The sequence below is a fragment of the Lethenteron reissneri genome, chromosome 68 (genome assembly GCF_015708825.2).
Source record: "Lethenteron reissneri isolate LAM-NWPU_2019-01 chromosome 68, ASM1570882v1, whole genome shotgun sequence".
In the NCBI taxonomy this organism is placed as follows: domain Eukaryota; kingdom Metazoa; phylum Chordata; class Hyperoartia; order Petromyzontiformes; family Petromyzontidae; genus Lethenteron; species Lethenteron reissneri.
The window spans coordinates 6,552,551-6,576,044 of record NC_083846.1 but is presented as its reverse complement, the minus strand read 5'-3'; the positions used below and the strand labels follow the sequence as shown (position 1 = coordinate 6,576,044).

The 23,494-nt window shown below is 50.8% G+C and overlaps 1 protein-coding gene across 1 annotated transcript in view; it reads right to left on the bottom strand.

The window, feature by feature from the left end:
* Nucleotides 1-1,334: 1,334 nt before the first annotated feature.
* The window catches only part of LOC133360280 (probable methyltransferase-like protein 25), a 36,172-nt gene continuing 14,012 nt past the window's right edge, over nt 1,335-23,494 (bottom strand). Inside the window, 11 exon segments of the mRNA XM_061578918.1 lie at nt 1,335-3,823; nt 6,067-6,138; nt 7,501-7,575; nt 8,050-8,143; nt 10,194-10,267; nt 12,002-12,031; nt 13,582-13,679; nt 14,171-14,324; nt 15,664-15,963; nt 17,233-17,348; nt 19,152-19,268. Coding sequence (XP_061434902.1) covers nt 3,707-3,823; nt 6,067-6,138; nt 7,501-7,575; nt 8,050-8,143; nt 10,194-10,267; nt 12,002-12,031; nt 13,582-13,679; nt 14,171-14,324; nt 15,664-15,963; nt 17,233-17,348; nt 19,152-19,268 — 1,247 coding nt within the window. The 3' untranslated portion in view covers nt 1,335-3,706.

The window sequence follows — 23,494 nt, the reverse complement described above, 5'->3', positions numbered from 1 at the left end:
TGACAAACTGAACGCAACAGTTTCATTAGACCTCCTTTGCCAGTACCAAAATATAATAATAGGGGTTTTTTCCTTTTTTCTGGCAACAAAACTGAAACCTTTTTATAAGGATTCATGTCTGCATTCACCACAATGCTTGCAGTCAAAATGCAAAAAAACACACACTATGATCATATAAGGGACGATTGGTCCACACCAAGGACAATGCATATATTATCATAGTGTGTTTTTTGTTTGCATTTTGACTGCAAGTATTGTGGTTAAAGCAAACATTAATCTTTGTAAGAAGATTTAAGTTTTGTTGCCAGAAAAAAGGGGAAAAACCCTATTATAACACAACAGTTCTAAAGAAATTCGTTTGTGAATCTAGATGATGATTTGAGAGTGCAGCACTGCTCCCAGCGGCTTCCTCGTATATCGCAAGAGCGTTCCAGACGGCCGCAGAAGCGCATTTCGAAGGTTCGCCAAAAGCCGCTTTGCGAGGATGACCGGAGTTCCGCGCGACGACGCTTTGTGCTTCTTGACGAGGTCAGCAAGGCATTGTGGTCCATTTGTGGCGAGCACTTTGGGTATCTACGCGAGTCCGTGGGTCTCTATGTGAGCCGGAAATAAACTATTTTATTTACCGGGTAAAGCCGCGTTGAGCTGTGTAGCTCGTTATCGGAAGCGACCTGGTCACACATGATAGCTCAGCGAAGTGGCTTATCACGTGGACATTAAGAGCGGCAGCCAAACACTCTAAACGCGTGGTGATGTTTATTCAAAATGTGGAGGAAAATACAGGAGGACCGGGGGAAAAATTCACACGACCCTGGGGAGAGAGAGACGCAGACTCCAAATACACAGCAGCAGCAGGCATCAGGGTCGGGATCGACCCCCACGACCTCCTGTATACCAGGCGAGGTAGTCAACATCTCCTAGCCATCGTGATGATGATAAAGAGAGACGCAAACTCCAAATACTCAGCAGGTGTCAGGGTCGGGATCCAACCCACGACCTCCTGTATACCAGGCGAGGTAGTTAACATCTCCTAGCCACCGTGATGATGATAAAGAAAGACGCAAACCCCAAATACACAGCAGGCATCAGGGTCGGGATTCAACCCACGACCTCCTGTATACCAGGCGAGGTAGTTAACATCTCCTAGCCACCGTGATGATGATAAAGACGCAAACCCCAAATATACAGCAGGCGTCAGGGTCGGGATCGACCCCACGACCTCCTGTATACCAGGCGAGGTAGTTAACATCTCCTAGTCACCGTTGCGGCCATACTTCACCACGCGGTGGGATTACCACACTTTACCCCACCACACGGATCACTGCTGGGTGGGTGGACAGTTGTAGGGGTGGTGGGCGGGATGGGGTGGCGGACACAGATGCACTCTGAGATTTCCAGCACAAAAGGAAAACAAAGTAGGTTAAAAATAGATTAATATTATATTTATTCTTTAAGCAGTAGTTTAAAATTACAAAAAAAGAATTCTACACAGAACTGTAACGTAGACACGGAGATAACTTCATAACTATTGTTCTCAGTGTCGGGTGAGTGGGTAGGTGAGTAGGTGGGTGGGTGAGTAGGTGGGTGAGTAGGTGGGTGAGTGAGTGGGTGGGTGAGTGGATGGGGAAACAGGTGAGTGGGTAGGTGAGTGGGTGGGTATTAGGTGGGTGGGTAGGCGAGCAATTAGGTGGGTGGTTGGGTAGGTGAGTGAGTGGGTGAGTGAGTGGGTGGGTGAGTGTGTGGATGAGCGAGTAGGTGAGTGACTGGGTGGGTGGGAGAGTGGGTGAGTAGTTGGGTGGGTATGTGAGTGAGTAGGTGGGCCAGTGAGTAGATGAGTGACTAGATGGGTGAGCGAGTAGGTGAGTGAATTGGATGGGTGAGTGGGTAGGTGAGTGGGTGGGTGAGTGGATGAGTGGGTGAGTGGATGGGTGGGTGAGCAAGGAGGTGAGTGAATGGGTGGGTGGGAGAGTGGGTGAGTAGTTGGGTGGGTATGTGAGTGAGTAGGTGGGCCAGTGAGTAGATGAGTGACTAGATGGGTGAGCGAGTAGGTGAGTGAATTGGATGGGTGAGTGGGTGGGTGAGTGGATGGGTGGGTGAGCAAGGAGGTGAGTGAATGGGTGGGTGGGAAAGTGGGTGAGTAGTTGGGTGGGTATATGAGTGAGTAGGTGGGTGAGTAGATGAGTGGCTAGATGGGTGAGCGAGTAGGTGAGTGAATTGGATGGGTGAGTGGGTGGGTGGGTGAGTAGATGGGTGGGTGAGCAAGTAGGTGAGTGAATGGGTGGGTGAGTGGGTGAGTAGTTGGGTGAGTAGTTGGGTGGGTATGTGAGTGAGTAGGTGGGTGAGTAGGTGGGTGAGTAGATGAGTGGCTAGATGGGTGAGCGAGTAGGTGAGTGACTTGGACGGGTGAGTGGGTGGGTGGGTGAGTGAGTGAGTAGGCGAGTGAATGGGTGAGTGGGTGAGTGAGCTGGTAGGCGAGTGAATGGGTGAGTGGGTGGGTGGGTGAGTGAGTGGGTGGGTGAGTGAGTGAGTGGGTGAGTGAGTGAGCAAGTAGGCGAGTGAGTAGGTGGGTGAGTGAGTGGGTGGGTGGGTGAGTGAGTGAGCTGGTAGGCGAGTGAATGGGTGGGTGAATGGGTGAGTGAACGGGTGAGTGGGTGAGTGAGCTGGTAGGCGAGTGAACGAGTGATTTTGAAAGCTGTCCTTGTGCCCCACAGGGCCATCTGCCAGCGTCGGGGGTGGGGGGGGGGGGTCCCCCTCGATCGTCACAGTGAGTGGCAGCAGTGAGACGCTTCGTGGAGGTGCCCGTGATAGTGAAGATGGTGATGACGGTGGTGACCATGGTGGTAGTGATGATGGTGGTAGTGATGATGGTGGTAGTGATGATGGTGTTGGTGATGATGGTGATGACAGTGTTGACTATGGTGGTAGTGATGATGGTGGTAGTGATGATGGTGGTAGTGATGATGGTGGTAGTGATGATGGTGGTAGTGATGATGGTGGTAGTGATGATGGTGGTAGTGATGATGGTGGTAGTGATGATGGTGGTAGTGATGATGGTGTTGGTGATGATGGTGATGACAGTGTTGACTATGGTGGTAGTGATGATGGTGGTAGTGATGATGGTGGTAGTTGATGATGGTGGTAGTGATGATGGTGGTAGTGATGATGGTGGTAGTGATGATGGTGGTAGTGATGATGGTGGTAGTGATGATGGTGGTTGTGATGATGGTGGTAGTGATGATGGTGGTAGTGATGATGGTGGTAGTGATGATGGTGGTTGTGATGATGGTGGTAGTGATGATGGTGGTAGTGATGATGGTGGTAGTGATGATGGTGGTAGTGATGATGGTGGTAGTGATGATGGTGGTAGTGATGATGGTGGTAGTGATGATGGTGGTAGTGATGATGGTGGTAGTGATGATGGTGGTAGTGATGATGATGTTGGTGATGATGGTGATGATGGTGGTGACCATGGTGGTAGTGATTGATGGTGGTGATGGTGGTGGTGATGATGGTGGTGATGATGGTGGTGATGATGTTGGTGATGATGGTGGTGGTGATGATGTTGGTAATGATGATGTGATGTTGGTGATGATGGTGATGACAGTGTTGACCATGGTGGTAGTGATGATGGTGGTAGTGATGATGATGTTGGTGATGATGGTGGTGACGAGGGCGATGATGGCAGGGTGGTGATGATGATGTTGTCTCAGGGCGACGAGGAGGCGAGGATGTCGGGTTGGGCCGTCTTGCTTGCGACGAGAGCGAAGCACCGGGGGGACACCAAGGGGTGGAACAGCCGCACGATGCCCGCGTGGGCAACCCCCTGTTCAACGTTGAGGATCGACGTCACGGGCGGGCACGACCGCTCCCCTTATCTACCACACACTACACTATACACTACACTATACACTACACTATACACTACACTATACACTACTATACACTACACTATACACTACACTATACACTACACTATATACTACACTACTAAACACTACACTATACACTACACTATACACTACACAATACACTGCACTATACACTACACTATACACTACACTATACACTACACTATACACTACACTACTATACACTACACTATACACTACACTATACACTACATTACACTATACACTACACTATACACTACACACTACACTACACACTACACTATACACTACACTATACACTACACACTACACTATACTATACACTATACACTACACCACACACTACACTACACTATACACTACACACTACACTACACACTACACTATACACTACACTATACACTACACTATACACTACACTATATACTACACTATACACTACACTACACACTACTATACACTACACTATACACTACACTATACACTACACTACACACTACACTATACACTACACTATACACTACACTATACACTACACACCAGTGGTTCTTAACCTGGGGTGCACGCTGCATCCCCTGGAGATGCGAGATGCCCTTCTAGGGGGGGGGGTAGCGAGACGTGGCCAGGTTTTTTTTAGAAGCTAAATCACCGAAACACAAATTAAGCCTCGGGGCATGTGAAGTCACAACTTACTTCGTCTCATCAACCCCCTGGTCTGTTTATAAACATTCTACAAAAACACATTGTACGACTGAGACTGAGGTTACGGTGAAGATTAAGAACCACTGCTCTCCACGATAGACTCTTGGTTGTCGGCATGCGCGGATCATCCGACTTGTGGATTCACCGGGCGCGCTGAGATTTTGACACGAAACTCTCTGCTACCTTTCGGTAAAAGTCACGGAGGTATAAAATAAGAATAAATCACGACGTTTCTATTGCAACACCGGCGACGATGATCGCTTGTGTTGCAATCGAAACGTTGTGATTTATTTAAATTTTCCGACTTGCAGATTAACCGGGCGCGCTGAGATTTTGACACTTTACCGACAGAACCAGACAGTATGGATTCCTGCAGTCACGAAAGCTTCAAATCGAGATTTTGACACGAGCTAACAACCCGGGGATTTTCCCTTCAGCCAAAAATTAATCATCTAATAACAGTGATGCATTGCTGTTCTTCGAAATGTTCACGACAGGTCACATGCTGAAACCGAACAACGAATATGTGTGCTCCGGTTACATCCAAAATCCGCGCGATCGCCCCTACAGTACAGCCATTGCAATATCTCTACAAACATTGGGGCGGGGTTTTGATTGATCTCTGGCTCTGCTGGTAAAGTGTTTGTATTGTTGCCACTGAGCACGCCCATCATCATCTGTTGGTCGAAGATCGTTCAGTATTCATTCTGAATCGACTATATTTTTTTAACAGTTGGGAGGCTTTCGCAACCAATATCATCCATAAGAGGTTCTTTGGGTTAGATCGCGTAAATAAATAAATGTGTCGTAAAACCGCCACCACCCGACACAGCCAACTAGTAAGGGTTGTCACGTAAACAGAACGTGCCCAATTCGTTACTAGTACAGCACTAGTGTGTAGTGTATAGTGTAGTGTGTAGTGTATAGTGTAGTGTATAGTAGTATATAGTGTAGTGTATAGTAGTGTAGTGTATAGTGTAGTATATAGTAGTGTATAGTGTAGTGTATAGTAGTGTAGTGTATAGTGTAGTGTATAGTAGTGTATAGTGTAGTGTATAGTGTAGTGTATAGTAGTGTAGTGTATAGTGTAGTGTATAGTGTAGTGTATATTAGTGTAGTATATAGTGTAGTGTATAGTGTAGTGTATAGTAGTATATAGTGTAGTGTATAGTAGTGCATAGTGTAGTGTATAGTGTAGTGTATAGTGTAGTGTATAGTGTAGTGTATAGTGTAGTGTATAGTAGTGCATAGTGGAGTGCATAGTGGAGTGTATAGTGTAGTGTATAGTGTAGTGTATAGTGTATTATACTAGTACAGCACACCGGTGTGTTGGAGAGCCAAGCCACAACATTTACAATCTGAGTACGACGTTTCGCCAGTAATTACAACCAGCTTCATCAGGCGACGGCCAGATTTGTGGAGAAGTCTTACTGTTTCGTTCCTTACAAATTAACAAAGAGTTGAATGTGTTTACCTGTTCTTGTAGATAGCACAAGCGATCCGTTAAAATGAGAGCTTCCACACAGGGAGCGAGGGCGGCTTTCATCTGGATGCACGGAGACAGAAACACGCACACAGAGACACGGACACGCACACAGAGACATGGACACGCACACAGAGACACGCGCACAGAGACACGTGCACAGAGACACGCGCACAGAGACACGGACACGCACACAGAGACACGGACACGCAGACAGAGACACGCGCACAGAGACACGCGCACAGAGACACCACACAGAGACACGCGCACAGAGACACCACACAGAGACACGCGCACAGAGATACCACACAGAGACACGCGCACAGAGACACGCGCACAGAGACACCACACAGAGACACGCGCACAGAGACACGCGCACAGAGACACGCGCACAGAGACACGCGCACAGAGACACCACACAGAGACACGCGCACAGAGACACCACACAGAGACACGCGCACAGAGACACGCGCACAGAGACACCACACAGAGACACGCGCACAGAGACACGTGCACAGAGACACCACACAGAGACACCACACAGAGACACGCGCACAGAGACACACACAGAGACACCACATAGAGACACCACACAGAGACACGCGCACAGAGACACGCGCACAGAGACACCACACAGAGACACGCGCACAGAGACACCACACAGAGACACCACACAGAGACACCACACAGAGACACGCGCACAGAGACACGCGCACAGAGACACGCGCACAGAGACACCACACAGAGACACGCGCACAGTGACACGCGCACAGAGACACCACACAGAGACACGGACACGCACACAGAGACACGGGCACGCACACAGAGACACGGACACGCAGACAGAGACACGCACACAGAGACACGCACACAGAGACACGGGCACGCACACAGAGACACGGACACGCACACAGAGACACGGGCACGCACACAGAGACACGGACACGCACACAGAGACATGCACACAGAGACACGGGCACGCACACAGAGACACGGACACGCACACAGAGACACGGACACGCACACAGAGACACGCACACAGAGACACGGGCACGCACACAGAGACACGGACACGCACACAGAGACACGCACACAGAGACACGGGCACGCACACAGAGACACGGACACGCACACAGAGACACGCACACAGAGACACGGGCACGCACACAGAGACACGGACACGCACACAGAGACACGCACACAGAGACACGGGCACGCACACAGAGACACGGACACGCACACAGAGACACGCACACAGAGACACGGGCACGCACACAGAGACACGGACACGCACACAGAGACATGCACACAGAGACACGGACACGCAGACAGAGACACGGACACGCACACAGAGACCGGAGGCTTGAGCTGATTTCGAGAGAGAGATCAGAATACAGAATCTCACTTGTGAAATAAGTAGTTTACCTGATTGAAAGCTTCAAGTTCGACCTTTCTGTCGATGTAACGGTCATGGTAGCTCTGGATTTCAGAATCTGTGAGCTGTATAGGAACACACACACGAGCAAAGAATAACGGAGCATCTATGGTGGCGTGAAACTACAGACATAGATCAGGACTGCATCGATAGATGGCTTCAGCCCTGTCACAAATTTCTGCACACCAACATCATATTCAATTCAATTCTGCACTTAACCCTTTCCTGTTCCGATGACGTACACGGAGACACGGGCACAGAGACACGCACACAGATATACCGACACGTACACAAACACGCACACACAGACACGCACACACAGACACGCACACACAGACACACACACACAGACACGTGGAAACCCTCCGTTCTCTAACGGAGGGTTTGCAATTGCTCTGCGAGATTTATTTGTCTTTAAACACACGGAGGCGTTAACCTACGGTGGGGTTAACCTCCAGAAAACTGCAGCGGCGTTAATCTTTGCAGGATGCCACACGGTTAACAGGTACGCGGGGGGACAAAGCATCGGAAAGTTTCACCTTGGCGTGATCAAGCCCCATCTTCTCCAGGACTCTTCGGCAGTAATCGACAAAGCTCCGGCTCTTCGAGAACACCTTTCCCACGTGCTCGTCGCTGAGAAACAACAACAACAATAACAAAACACTGAACAACGGTGCTCAGATCATGGCGAGTAATGAGATGTGGAGTATTTCCTGGCAAACACAGTAGCACCTCGGAGATCGAACGCACCAGAACTCGAACAAATCGGGTGTACGAACGACATTTCCGAACATTTTTTGCTCCGGAAACCGAACGAAATTCTGAGGTCAAACGGACAATCGCCACTTGAAAGAACCTGTACGGCTGAGACGCGTATGGCCAGCGTGCATGACGCTTGCCCAGACAAAGGTTTTACCACCTCCTCCTCCTCCTCCTCACCACCTTCCACTCAAGCCATCAACTCTCCTTACTGCAGGTAAAGTGAAGTTCAATGTTCATTCATTTCATTTATTCCATATATTTATTCATTTATTCCATTTGTGTTTCTTGTTTTTAAATCCTTTATATTAAGTTCGCTTGCTTGCTTAGGACCGTGCAAATCTTTCGGTCGTTTTTTAACCCACTTCCCGTGATCCAATTGAGCTGACATTTTGCACACAGACTCGTTGTGCGTGACAATTAATGTTCGTGAAAATTTTTTTCCAAAATTTTACACTTTTTAGGACAAAAATATTATATTTAATTACCAATTGCTTTAATGGTGCAATGCAATCATCTGACCCATAGGTGGCAGCCATCTCAAGCCAGAGGACGAGAGGACTCTAGCCGCCACGCATATAAAGGATTTATAGTGAAAAACTTTGTTTTTACGGGTTATACTTATTTTAGTATGATTTTATGCATGTGATTACTGTAAACTTCGTGTAAAAATGCTTCATAATGAGAGATTTCTTGTGTCTGGAACCAATTAATGTCATTCACATTAATTCTTATGGGAAAATTAATTCCGTGTTCAAACAAATCGGTGTTCGAGTGGCCTTCTGGAACGAATTAAGTTCGACCTCCGGGGTACCACTGTACGGTATCGCTGTGCCATTGCCAGCCCTACGTGATATTAAAACTATAAACTATTTTTATGTTACCAGGTGAGGCCCACTGCGCTAGAAAGCTCTTTTCAGAAGTGACCATCACAAATCATAGCTCAACGAAGTGGCTCATCATCAAGTGGAAATGTGCAGCAGCCAAATACTCGAAATGCATGATTCTAAATGTGGAGGGAAAAACTGGAGGACCCGGAAAGAAATCTACACGACCACAGGGAGAGAGACACGCAAACTCCAAATATACAACAGGCATCAGGGTCGACCTCCTGTGTACCAGGCGAGGTAGTTAACATCCGTGGTATTGCCAGCCTACCCTACGTGATACCGCTGTGGTATTGCCAGCCCTACGTGATAGAGGAAGTCCACCGGGTAGACGGAGCGACAAAATCGTAGGATCTGAGAGGTGGTGGTGCCTACGGGGAGGCCTTCATCCAGCAGTGGGTAGATCAAGGCGGGTGATGATTGTGTTCACAGTGTGTGAATGTGTAAGTGGTGGTGTAGCGGTTAGCGCGCTGCGCTACGAACCTGGCGACCCGAGTCCGATTCCCGCTCACGGCCAATAACACCGGTGACAAATATCTGAACTGGTCTTGGGCCTGCCCTAGGTCGACTCAGCCTAAAACGAGTACCTGGCACGGTGTGGGGTAAACATCGCCACACTGGGGAAACAAAGGTGGCCGGCCGTGGTGCTGCCGTGCCGGCCTTTCCCCAACAGGCTGTTAAGGCTATACGGGGGATCTTTGTTTTTGGGTTGGTTAACCACCCCCCTGTGCTCCGTGCCTATCATAGGTTCTCGCTACACTAACAGCACTTGCCCCAACAGCCTGTTAAGGCTATACGGGGAGGGGGATCTTTGTCCCTTTGGCTTTGTGTAAAGCTCTTTTGGTAAATATTTCCACCAATCTGAGAGACAGAGGGAGACACCTAGCGGGCGATTTCTTCACGTGCAGAGTTTCCTGATCCCACCCAGGGAGGGACAAGACAGCCAGCGTCAGGGGCTCGAACCCGCACGCCCTGCAGCTGCGCAGGAGAAGGAGACAGCCGTGCACAACCATTGAGCCGCATCTCACGCTCAATACCTGGAGCCGGAGTCGTAATGGTCTCGGATGAGTACTTGCAGCACGGCCCAGAAAAACAGCGAATCTGTAGGGAGCTTAATACAGACAAAGACAAAGATCCCCCGTATAGCCTTAACAGACTGTTGGAGCAAGTGTTGTTCGAGAGTAGCACCTATGAAGGCTGGCACGGCGCACGAGGGGGTGGGTGGCCAGCACCACGCCCGGCCGCCTTTGTCTCCCCAGTGGCGATGTTTACTACACACCGCACCAGGTACTCATTTGAGGCCGAGTCGATCTAGGACCGGTTCAGATAATCGTCACCGGTGTTGTTGGCCGTGAGCGAGGATGGAACTCGGGTCGCCGGGGTTCGTAGCGCAGCGTGGCGCGAACCGCTGCACTGCCGCTCTCCACCGTCCACACCACAATCACACAAACGCACTGACACACACACACACACAACGCACTGACACACACACACACAAACGCACTGACACACACACACAAACGCACTGACACACACACACAAACGCACTGACACACACACACACAACGGTGACACGCAGTACAATGCCAGGCTTGATCTATCCACTGCTGGACAGACTCCCCAAGCGGCAAGGGGCAGCAGCAACGAGCGGCGATCCGGCGTAAAAACAAAGACCCCAAAGCTCTGCAGTTCTCTACGCATGCAGATGCTTTTAGGCAACACGAGTAATTAGTATGCGATCTTGATTTGAAGCTTTCGTGACTGCAGGGATCCATACTCTTTGGTTCTTTCGGTAAAGTCACGTTCGAAACGTCGTGATCTATTATTATATTATTTTTTCTACCAACGTGTTTGTATAATGTTAATAAACACACAGGGGGGGGGGGGGGTTGATGAAACGAAGTAAGTTGTATCTTAACGTTTCCCGTCGCTTAATTAGTGCAGTGTATAGTAGTGTCGTGTATAGTGTAGCATAATCATCATTATCACGCAAGGCATTGTGGGATGCTGCTGGATGATTCTTCGAGACGCTACTACACCACGTACCTCGGCCTTTGTTCAGGCCCTGCGTTACGCATCCCACGCCATCATCACGGACTCTGCTTTACCCTACATTATATATTATTTGTTATAACGTGCTTTTTCCATGATGTGGTGTTCTTCAGGAAGGAAACTACTACGACCCCGGCCGCCTTACAGGAGGACACGACCGTATTTATAAAGAAGGTTATGTTGTTTGGGTTCGAGATCGTGTGAATATAAACGTTGCGTCGTCAAACTCACTGCCACCCGACACGGCCGAGCAGAGTGAGGGTTTGCCACGTCAACAGAACGTGCCAGCTGGCGACGACTTTGCCGCACGCTGGCTTGTGTGTCGGAGAGTAACCCCACATTACCGTTTGATTGCATGCAAATTCAGCTTATCAGATGTTGACTAACCGTTTCACTTCGATCGCGATTTGCGTTGTGTAAACACCGCGTGCGTTACGATGTGACAACGGTACTGCGATCTAACCACAAACAAAAAACCTTTACGATGAACCAATCGCGCTGTCGACCGTTACACCTCCACCACCACCACCACCGTCTCCACCACCACCGCCACCACCGCCACCACCACCACCACCGCCGCCACCACCACCGCCAACACCACCGCCACCACCACCAGCACCACCTCCACCACCACCGCCTCCACCACCACCACCGCCACCGCCACCACCACCACCACCGCCACCACCACCACCACCACCACCGCCACCACCACCACCGCCCCTACCGCCGCCCACTGTGGGTGGCAGCTTCCCACGCGCGTGACCCACGTTGGGAGAGGCATTCGCACACTCACCCCTTTGCCATGCCTCGCTCGTTCCCGAGACTGCGGGAGACACGGGGGGGAGAACGTTCACTTAGATGGGCGTGGGAGCAACATTCACTCGTGTGTAGGTACGTGTGTATGCGTAGTGACACATCTCAGTCAGTCGACCCGTGGCACCTGGGTCTGCCCCGTGACCTCCTGCCGGCGGGCTTTCGCCACACTCACGTGGCCTCAGGGTGCACACGGCCTGGCACAAGCATTGTGGTGACGTCACCGCTACTTAGTGGCGAATGGCGGCTGTTGCTGTAGTGACACAGCGCCGACTGCTGTCCAGCAGCGGCAACTGCAGTGGGCAGTCAGCGCACTCACGCCGCCGAGCGCGTACACGGCTGTGAGTGCCGGCAGGGCGGAGGAACTGGGGCAAGGGTCACGGAAGACCTCATCGGGAGGCCCCTGGAACTCGCTCGTGCGTTCGAGAAGGGAGGCGTGGCCAGCGCGGAGCCAGGGCGGAGCCAGGGCGCGCCGAGTAGAATAAAGCAGCGGAGAGTGAGAGCTACGGGCTGCCGGTTCTGGGAGTGGACTCGTCTCGTCGTCGCTGTCGTCTTCACCGCCTTCGTTGCTGCCGCCTTTGCCCAATAATTACGTGGCCAGACCGTCGTTGGCTGTCTCGGTCGACGCCGTCAGTGCAACGCGGTCAGGGTCGTGTCTGGGCCGGGCTGTATGGCAACGTGGCTGAGAAGGGAGGCCGGAGTTGGTGTAACGGAAAGAGAGAGAAGGTGCCTCCTGCAACTACCTCATGTCCTCGTGTGTGTGCTACACACACACACACTGACGAGGAGCACACTACACATGTATCAGAAGTGACCTGGCCATATGCAGGAGGTCATGGGTTAGATCCCGAGCCCGACGCCTGCTGTATATTTGGAGTCTGCGCATGTCTCTCTCTCTGTGATCGCGTGGATTTTTCTCCGGGTCCTCCGCTTTTTCCCTCCACATTTAGAATCGACGTGCATTTAGAGTATTTGGCTACTGCTATAAATGTCCACATCATGATTAGCCACTTCGTTGAGCTATCATTTGTGGCCAGATCACCTGGTCAAATAGATATTTTTTACGCATATGTGTAGTGGGGAGCTGTAGAACCACGCTACGAACCCGGAAACCCTGGTTCGATTCCCGCTCACCGATTCCACCGAGCTGTGTAGCTCTTTCTCAGAAGTGACCTGGCCACAAATTATAGCTCAACGAAGTGGCTTATCATCATCATCACGTGGCAATGTATAGAAGCCAGACACTCTAAACGTGTGACATTGATTCTAAATGTGGGGGGGGGGGAAAAACGGAGGACCCGGAGAAAAATCCACGCGATCACGGCGGTAGAGAGAGAGAGAGACACACACAAGCAAACTCCAAATATAAAGCAACAGGCGTCAGGGTCGGGATCGAACCCACGACCTCCTGTATACCAGGCGAGGTAGTTAACATATCATAGCCACCATGCTCAGTTTGAGCCCTGGGACTGGATGTCTCTGTGAAGGGGTTCATAATGGCCATGCCGCTCAGAGGCAGCGAGAGAGAGACAAAGAGAGAGAAGTCGGTGCTGCCCTTACCAAACATGCCGTCATGCGGGCATTCCTTCCCAGCATGCACTGCATTGAGGACAGCTTCTGGCTCATAGGAAATCCTGGCAAGGAGGACAGATTCTCACCTGCAGAAATTACAAAAAACAATGAAGCGTCACTTTCAACCGTGCTTCACCACGCTGACAGAATATGTGAATCTACAGATTACTGGTAACATAACACACAGAGCAAAACAATAAAAATGAAGATCCCTCGTGTAACTGTTAACAGATTGTTTGGTCTATATGCGTGTATGTACATGTGTCCCTGCGCTGTATGTGTGTGCATGTGTGTGTCCTTGTGCCCTTTGTGTATGCGTGTACGGGTGTGTGTGTGTGTGTGCATACGGGCATGTGTGCGTAAGTACATGGGTCCCCTCGCTGTGTTTGTGTACGTACGCGTGTGTGTGTACATAAGCACGTGTATGTGTGTGTGCATATGTGTACGTGTCCCCCTCGCTCTGTGTGTGTGCGTACGCACGTGTGTGTGCGTGCCTATGTACGTGTTTGTGCGTACGTATGTGTGTGCGCATGCCGACATATGCGTATGCGTGCGTGCCTACGCGGTGCGTGCGTACCCGCGTCTCCTTGCTCTGTGAGGCGGTGGTAGCAGCAGCTGACGAGGCAGAGGGCGCGGGCATGCGGGGAGGAGCAGAAGAGACGAACCGCGGTGGAGGAGAGGTCGCCACACGCGTGCAGGCCGGCCAGCAGCACGCCCTCACTCACGCACACCTACAAGAACAACGGCGAAGGTCCCCCATGTAGCCTTCACAGACTGTTGGGGGCAAGTCTGTTAGCAAGCACCGATGAAGGCTGGCACGGCACACGAGGAGGTGGGTGGCCAGCACCACACCTGGCGGTCTTTGTCTCGCCCAGTGGCGATGTTTACTGCACACCGCAACAGGTACTAATTTTGAGGCTGAGTCGACCTGGGGGAGGTCCAGGACCGGTTCCGATAATCGTCACTGGTGTTGGTGGCCATGAGCGGGAATCGAACTCGGGTCGCCAAGTTTGTAGCGCAGACCACTACACTAACGCTCCAACAACAACCGCCATTCGCCACTAAGTGGCGGTGACGTCACCACGACGCTTGTGCCAGGCTATGTGCACCTTGAGGCCACGTGAAGTGTCTAACGCCCGCTGGCAGGAGGTCTCGGGGCAGACCTAGGTGCCACGGGTCGACTGACTGAGATGACCAAGATGACTGGCTGATGCACCACCTGTGCCCCCTACTGTGCCAACTTGCTGTGCTTTAGCCACCCGGCGCTCCACTCGTTGTTGTGAGCGTCGCTCCTCCGCCCTCTGCTGTTGTTGGAGGGCGACTGCCTCCAACTGCCCAGTAGCGTCCTTCACGAGCCTCCTCCACAAAGGCCGATCTTGACACCGCTGGTACCGGTCATCGGCAAGTCCACTCAGCTCCACGTCCTCCTGTACCACATCACTCCATCTCTTCTCTAGCCCGTGCCGCGCCCATTTAGCCCCCTCGATCCGGCCGAACAAAAGCTGTTTAGGCATGCGGTGGCTGGACATGCGGGCTACATGACCCAGCCAACGCAGCCTTGCCTGCCGGAGGAGCTCCCCACACCTAAATGCTCTAAACGCGCGATGCTGATTCTAAATGCGGAGGGGAAAAACCGGAGGACGCGGAGAAAAAATCACGTGACCACAGGGAGAAAGAGAGAGACACCGCAAACTTCAAATATACAACAGGTGTCAGGGTCGGGATTGAACCCACGCCGTCCTCCGTACCATCCTCACAGCGGCTGTTGGCTCGGCCATCCTACAAAGACAGACTCCGCATCGCGCGCTTTCAGATGCGCTTCTGCGGCCATCTTGAACGCTCTTTCTTCCGATACTAGGAAGCCACCGGGAGCTATTCTGCAGTTGTAAATCATCATCGAGTTTCTTTAGAACTGCTTTTTGCGCTTAGTTTATTGTCCTTCCCCCGCACCTCCGATGAGCAGGGTCGGCTCCGTATGGCGGTGCGAAAGAAGTTCAAGGTACATCCACACGCCCAGGCGTGGTAGTTAACAACTCGCCACTGTGGCACCCCACGCTCTCGTCGGCTCACCCCGGAGTCGGCCAGCACCACCTGGAGGTCGGTGCCGGGGGTCACGTGAGCGTTCACCGTCGCGTGACCTCCCGCCTCGCCAGGGCGTGCACTCTGCGGGACGGCCGACGTCTCGCCCGGCCTCCCCGCCGCCCGGCCTCCGCCCCCTCCCCTTCCGCGCCGTCTGTCCAGCAGCCTCCCCTCCCGCCGCTCGGCTCCCCGCGTCACCGTGGGACTCGAGTCCAGGCCGGCGACGCGGAACGAGTAGCGCCAGGCCAGCTCCGAGCCCAGGTACGACTTGCCCGAGCCCAGTTCCACCACCTGGGGACACGGGCGAGGACGTGCGCACGTGCGCACGCGCAGAACGGGGCGCGGGTTAAAACCACAGGCCGCCGGGGGCCACACTGGCGTCTCCCGAGTTGCCCGCGGCTCTTTAATAAAACTACTCAAACTTAGTTATTTTATCAGGTAAAGGCAGGGGTTGGCTTTATTCAGCTCTTTTTTCCCAGAAACAAACATGGCCACAATTTAGATCTGAAGTTTTCGTGACTGCAATGATCCATACTCTTTGGTTCTTTCGGTAAAGTCACGTAGGTAGAAAATTAAATAAATTCACGACGTTTCTGGCGCAACACAAGTACCCGTCAGCAGGTGGAAACAACCCCAGCAATAAACAAATTGCTGAAATGGGCAAAAGGAGGCTGCTTGTGACACGCGGCTATATACACGTAAGGGGGGGGGGGGAGCCAGGGAGGAGAGATAGAGAGGGTGGGGGTGTGGGGTAGGGGGAGTGGCGAAGTGCAAGCTGCAACACAATGCCGGGTCTGGGAAGTGAGCAGGACTGGAGGGTAGGAGGCTGAAGAAACTGGCGATGCGGATTGTTACATCGAGGAAACGAAACGGCATGTGTCGGACCGTATTCGCGAGCACAAGGCAGATCTGAAACACGGCAGGACTAATACCTCCGCCGTGGCTGACCACTGTTAATGTAATAAAGGTCGTTGAAGGGACTTCTGGAATCCGGTCTTTATTCGTCTTTCATTACAACACTCCTTCACGCTGCTGACAGACAGCGTGAGAGGGATAGAGAGACACGCGCAGCCACGTGGCAGCCTGGACCACGTGGCAGCCTGGACCACGTGGCAGCCTGGACCACGTGGCAGCCTGGACCATGTGGCAGCCTGGACCACGTGGCAGCCTGGACCCCCACTCGCGCGTGGCCTCACCCTCCGTTCGTTCCAGTTCTGACCACGTGTTGTTCGTCTCCACCCCTATTTAATACCCGGGTCACGTGGTTCCTTTCCACCAATCCTGGTTAGCCTCTATGGAATCTTCCAGACTCCACCGTAGGCTCCCGGGACCACGCCCCTGACTCGTCTCCCCATTGGCTGTGGCCAAAGCCAGCAGAACCAATCCTCTGCTTACAGATGTCCCATTCCCATGACGTCATTGCCACGCCCCTAGGCTTCCCCCCATTGGCTATGGACCAGGACCAGCAGAGCCAATCATCATGACGAGTTGTGATCCGTCAACGACCCGGATATATCCTCACATTAAATCAACAAAGAAATTGTGTCCCGTAGCTCTCACCTGGTGGAGTCCGCAGCTCTGGGCGAGGCTCGCCACGGCCCCCGCCATCGTCTGCACCTCGTGGCATTTCTTGGGACTCATGATGCAGTTCCTGAGGTCCAGTGCGGGAGCCAAATCTGCAGCAGACGCAAAGACATAAAGATCGACCTCCCCCCACCACCACACTCCGCCAACCGTAGAGCCTTAACAGACTGTCAGGGAAAGTGCTGTTAGTAGCGAGTAGCAGCAGCGCCGTCTGTGGAGGTGGGCACGTTCAGCGTGGTTATAATGCGGCTGCTATAGATTGTTAACCTGAACACCGTCACATCTTATTACACCCGTCTTGGCTCTCCCTGCAGTGGCTTTCAGTCTCACATAGAATCCAGTTTGAATTCCTCTTTCACACGCTTTTATTTAACTCACTCCATCTGTTGTCGTATCCTCAAAAATCTTCTAACTCAATTTTTACCCACTTCCCAATGTGCTATCGACTGCAAACTTGGTATAGGTATGTCATACTGATGACAATACTATATTCTATCATTGAAAATTGAAAATATATATTTTAAAACAATCTTTTTTACGGCTCTAACTGTCCACGTTTACGGCTCTAATTGTCGACGCCCAACTCACGTTGCCTGTAAATCACCACGTGGTCCCTTACGTCACGGCAAGCAACGGGGAGCCACACCGAGGGACAGAGGATGTGGAAGGGGGGGAGGGGCGATGGGGGAAGGGGGCAGGGGGAGGGGCAGCTCGGACAGTACATTTCATTAAAGCGTGTTTAAAAAAAAAAGTATTTTTAAATATTTTATTATTAACTCAACAAAGCGGTGGACCATCTTGATGCCCCAGCCTACATCATTGACAAGCCGCACCCATACGTCCCCCTCAAGGCCCATAAGATGTGGGGGCTGCAGATCTTCTCTCTGCATCCCCAGGTCGAGGCGTCTTCGCTTTGTGAGTGACCGATGATGTTTCTCCGCGTAGCCCCCAGGCTATGGAACGCTCTTCCACGAGACATCAGAGGGATCCTAGATTTGAAGTTTTCGTGACTGCAAGGATTCATACTCTTTAGTTTTTTCGGTAAAGTCACGTAGATAAAATGTTTTAATAAATTAAAAGACGTTTCGGGCGCAACACACACTTGTGTTACCGAAAAAGACCAAAAAACCAAAGAGTATCAGAGGGATCGCTCTGAAAATCATTTTTTTTGTATGCATCCTAAAACGTATTTATACACGCTTACGCTTGTTAAACAGTGAGTTCATTTAGTAAATGGATTCTTAAGATGCATTTATAATAAAATTATTTTTATGCTGAGTGTCTGCTGCTGCTGCTGTGTCCTGTACAGCGCTCTGAGATCCTTGATGAAAAGCCGCGATATACGTGGAATCACAGGGACTCCTCTACTTACAAACATTCGACTCATGAACTTTCAGAGATACGAACAATCCTGTCCGTATGTCCAGTTGCCTGTTCGGACCGACAGTCGTAAGTTCAACCGCCGCGCAATAGATGGCGTTGGTGGCATCTACATCTGCAGAACGTGAATAACCGGTGGCATCTACATCTACAGGAAATTATATAACTTTTAAAGCCATTCCCCCGTGTTTAGTCCACATGCCGTACGTGCTTGGAATCGTCAGGAGTAAAGTTGTACTTACGCACAAATCGACTTACGAACAGAACAGACCTCTGGAACCAAACTCGTTCATAAGTAGATGAGCCCCTGTATTGCTATTACGGGTGTGCTGAACGAGTAATGAATTGGCATGTTTTGTTTAGGTGACAAACCTTATCAAATGGCCGTGGCGGGTTTAACGACACATTGCATATTTATGCGATCTAACCCGAAAAGCCTCTATTATGGATAATTTTGGTCGCGAACGCTTACGTGTTAAATCTTTGTGTCTGTGAGTGTAAACGCAATCGTCCACCTTGAATGCTGGGCTTGAGTGAAGTGCACAGCCCGAGGCCATCCAGCGTGTGCCTCTCCACCTCCCTCACAAACACACCCACCTCCGTCAGCCTCCCCCCGCTCGTGAACGTGGCACCTGTGAGCACACACGCAACACGTACGTCGTCACCAGCCATGGTCATTCCACTGCTGGATGAAGGCGACCCCAAGCCCTCTCCACCACCACCACCGCCATCATCAGCCATGGTTAATCAAACGCTGGATGAAGGCCTTCTCAAGCCTTCTCCACCATCATCATCATCAGCCTTAGTCAATTCACTGCTGAAGGCGACCCCAAGCCTTCTCCACCACAACCACCACCACCATCAGCCATGGTCAATCCACTGCTGGATGAAGGCCTCCTCCCTGCGATGTAACGATCCACGCCAGACCGCCCACCCGCTCCGCACCTGTTGCGTCACAGTGCATCGTAGGTTCGATCCCAACCCTTGATGCCTGCCGCTGTATATTTGTAGTTTGCGTGTCTCTCTCCCACACTCCCCGTGGTCGCGTGGGTTTTTATTATCCGGCTGTTTCCCCTCCACATTTACAAAGGCGCATTGAAATTATTTAGAATATTTTGCTGTGGTAAATTTTGACGTGATAATCCACTTTGTTAAGCTATCAATTGTGGCCAGGTCGCTTCTGAAAAATAATACCTCAGTGGGCTTTACCTGGTAAGATAAATAATTGTTTAGTTTCATTTGTGTAATTTAAGTGTTTTGCACTCCAATTGTGTTTGTGTCGTGTTTATTTCTGTAACGTTTGTACCCCGTGCCTCTGCTGGACATCTGTGAAAAAGAGCTTTACATCTAATCGGATTCCTCCGGTATAAATATATACTCCAATTCTGATCTAGATGCATTTTGTAGATCCTAATGATGTTTCAGATTAAACGTCACTCACAAGGGCGGAATTTAAATCATCCTTCGTCTCGTTTCATGCCCCCTCCCACTCGCTCCACTCTCAATCTCTCCTCACCGTCCCCCTCTCCTCGTGCACAATCCACCGTTTCCGCACCTTTTCCCATCTTGCCCTGGAACAGACTTCCCCTCCGCATGAAGCAAGAAGCACATCCTTCCTTGTCGAGTTGCCGCGCCTGCCCTCGAGACCCACACAGCCTATTCTCCCTGGCCCATCCTTCCCTCCATCCCTAGGTACCCCCGTACTTCCCGTACCCACTAAACCTCCCTCTCCCCATACCCCCTGTTGTATACTAACCCTTCTTCCAAAATTGAGATTAATAATATTTGATGATATTTTTATATATTATCTTTTTACTTGTTTTTTTTAATGAAGGAAACACACCAAAGCGCAGCAAACTGCAAAACACCAGGTGTTGTTAAGTAATGAACTGGAGGAGGGCTAGGATGGCAGAATTTGCAACCTTGCTTCAAGGAAAGATAAGGCCTGATGAACGGGCACATGTCACCCGTGCAGGCGGCAGAGACAGTGGGAGTGTCAGCCAGACATAGTTAAGGCAAAAAGCCCAACCATCCTGCATGGTTTTAAAGTAACGTCAAAATTCGAAATTCAACAACAGAGTAGGCTAAATTATCGATCCTCGCGCTCGCTCAAATTGGAGACCAGGCTGCGAGCTACATCAATGAACCATTGCCCATTTGCTAATCCAATACTGAATGTTAATATTACTGAAGTCAAAACGAATTCTATGACCTCAGCACATGGGCAAATAATAGGGCAGTGTCGACTCAAAGGCAATGGAAGAAAACAGAGGCGCCTTTGTCTAAATCACAACCACAGAAAGCCAGGAATCATCACTGATTGTGTGTTTAGGGATTCCGAGCTAGTTAGAACACGTGCACACAGGGGGGAGGTAGAAGTACGCCTTGTCCTCCTGCAGCTGAGGGAACAAAGATAAACCCAAAAAGGCCAAGGAATAAGTGGGTCAGCTCAAGGCTGTGTGCACAGGGGAGGGAACTGATTTAAACAACCCTGCACGTCTGAACGTGAGGGGGCCTTGGACCTGAAATTAAGAATAACACTCCCAGAGCAGAAGGTTGGATGGCCACAGTGAGACGAGAATAAGAGTGTTGTATATCTCTCAAGGAGGCAGACCCAGCTGAACAACAAGGCTGCGGGGGTCACCAGAAGTTCGCGTTCGCCTAGTTAAGACAAAAAGCTCAATTATTCTGTATTGCTATTAAAGTAACGTTAAAGTCGGAATTTAACAACAGGGTAGGCTAAAGTTTGATATTCACACCCACTCCAATTAAACCAGGTCACAAGTTACGCCTACTGAACCATCACCATCATTAAGTCAATATGAAATGTTATTTCCATACTTTAATACTTTCTATACAACTCGACCCGAAGCATATGCATGAAAAGACAAAAGTAAAACTTATGAAAAGCCAGGATAACGGGATGAATCACCACCAGGTCGAATATAAATACATAATAAAAAACGATGTTAAACCCAGGGTCGGAGAGAAAGGGAGATCCCGGCCGTCTTTGTATTCCCGCAGCGCGGGATAGGAGTGTGTATACGCTCGGGGAAACACCTCCACTTGAGTCAAGCACCACGATGGGAAACGACAGACCTTAGGTTACATACAGAATCATAACTGTGAAATAGTAAGGGACAAATGTTAACTTAAAACTTTTTAACCATTTCTTTGTGCGCCGGGTCGGAGAGAGTGTTGCCCCTCCCTCCAGGTGGTGCAACACGAACAAAGACGCCTATGAGACGATTTGTAACGTCTGTGTTTTGGGTTCATGAAGAAGGCCAGACAAGAGATAATATTGCACCCAGACAGAGAGACGACCTCGAGGCAATTTGTAACATCTGATTGTTTGCTCGTGGGTTTTATGGAGGGAGTGTGACAACGGAATATACCGTGGGTGATGCACACAAGGACATACGGACGTACGGACACACACATGGACACACCTGCCTACGGACAGATCCTGACACAGCAAAAATCGAAAGAAGCCCCGCCTTGTGGGCGGGATCCAGGGGGATTTTTCGGCATAAAGGAAAGGATCCTGAGCATTGGAAACTAGTGCGACCAGCGGGTCGACTCAGGAGCGAGGCGACCAGCGGGTCGACTCAGGAGCGAGCTCGACCGGGAGGGTCGGCTCAGGAGCGAGCTGCGACCAGCGGGTCGGCTCGACTCATCTTCAGCTCGTCTGGGACTCAGCCGAGTTCGATCGGCTTACCAAAGCCGGCTCTCAGCGCTCGACTCAAGCGGCTCCCCATCTCCTCTGCAGGCGGGCAAGACCTGCTTGACAGCTCAACTCGGCCTGCGTGGGTCAACCTCTGCCGAGTCGGAGGTCTCTGCTGCCGCCGGAGTGGTGAGGGTCGCGGTTTGGTGACGAGGCTCCGTGCACACCCTGGTCGACGACCCAACACTGCACGCTGCGAGCGAGTTGTGGGCGCCACCTACCGACCGGGTTCCGAACTGCGACAGCGTATCAACGGGCATCCGAACCAGTTCACCACGGTGACAGGGGAGCGACTGATACGTATGACGCGCACCGCCCCCTCACCACACGACCACCAGGCGTCTGTTTGACATAAAGAATCGACTCCGAACACCTGACTATTCAAGACAACTCTTACCACTCAAACACACTCGAACCCATAAGCCATCCGTGGCTGGGAAGGCATCACAACGAGACCGAGTGATGGCCATCCGTCGTTTATAAGAGTATTCGTAATTTTTATCTTTAATATTTAGTGGGCTGTACTCTTAATCGCATAAATTCCCAACAGATCCATCAATACGAACTGATTCTTGGCACCTCCTTCCGCCGAGCCACGCTCACGTGGGGAGTGGTGGCCCACCGGATCCTTATCAGGTGATCTGGTCCCCAATTAGTAAACTTGGTATAAGATAACGATCTTCGGAAAAGGAGCACCGTCGCAGGCCCTTACTCCGAGCCGTTCTGTTGTCAGATAACCTGCCGATGTATCTGTTGAGATTGGTGCCTTTAAGAATAATAACTGTTTTTGATTGTGTTTTTTTATCGCCGTATAATCTTTCAAGTATCTTTCAGTCATAATCGCCGCACGTACTCGCATCCTCTACAGAATATTCAACTGTCCCGTGACCCAAGGTGCTAACAACGTGATAAGGGTTGCGTATGATCAATAAGGAGTGCGGTACTGCGTGAACAATATTGAGTATGATCATTCATTAACGTTAAGGTTTTCTTAGCATAGTATTTGCATATTTTAACGACTCTCTCTCTCACTAACAACCATCGCGTTATGCGGGATCCATGTGCCGTTGTCAAAGTGAAATCAGACAATCGTTGATGATACTGTATTGATGCCGTGTTGACGTTCCGGGATTG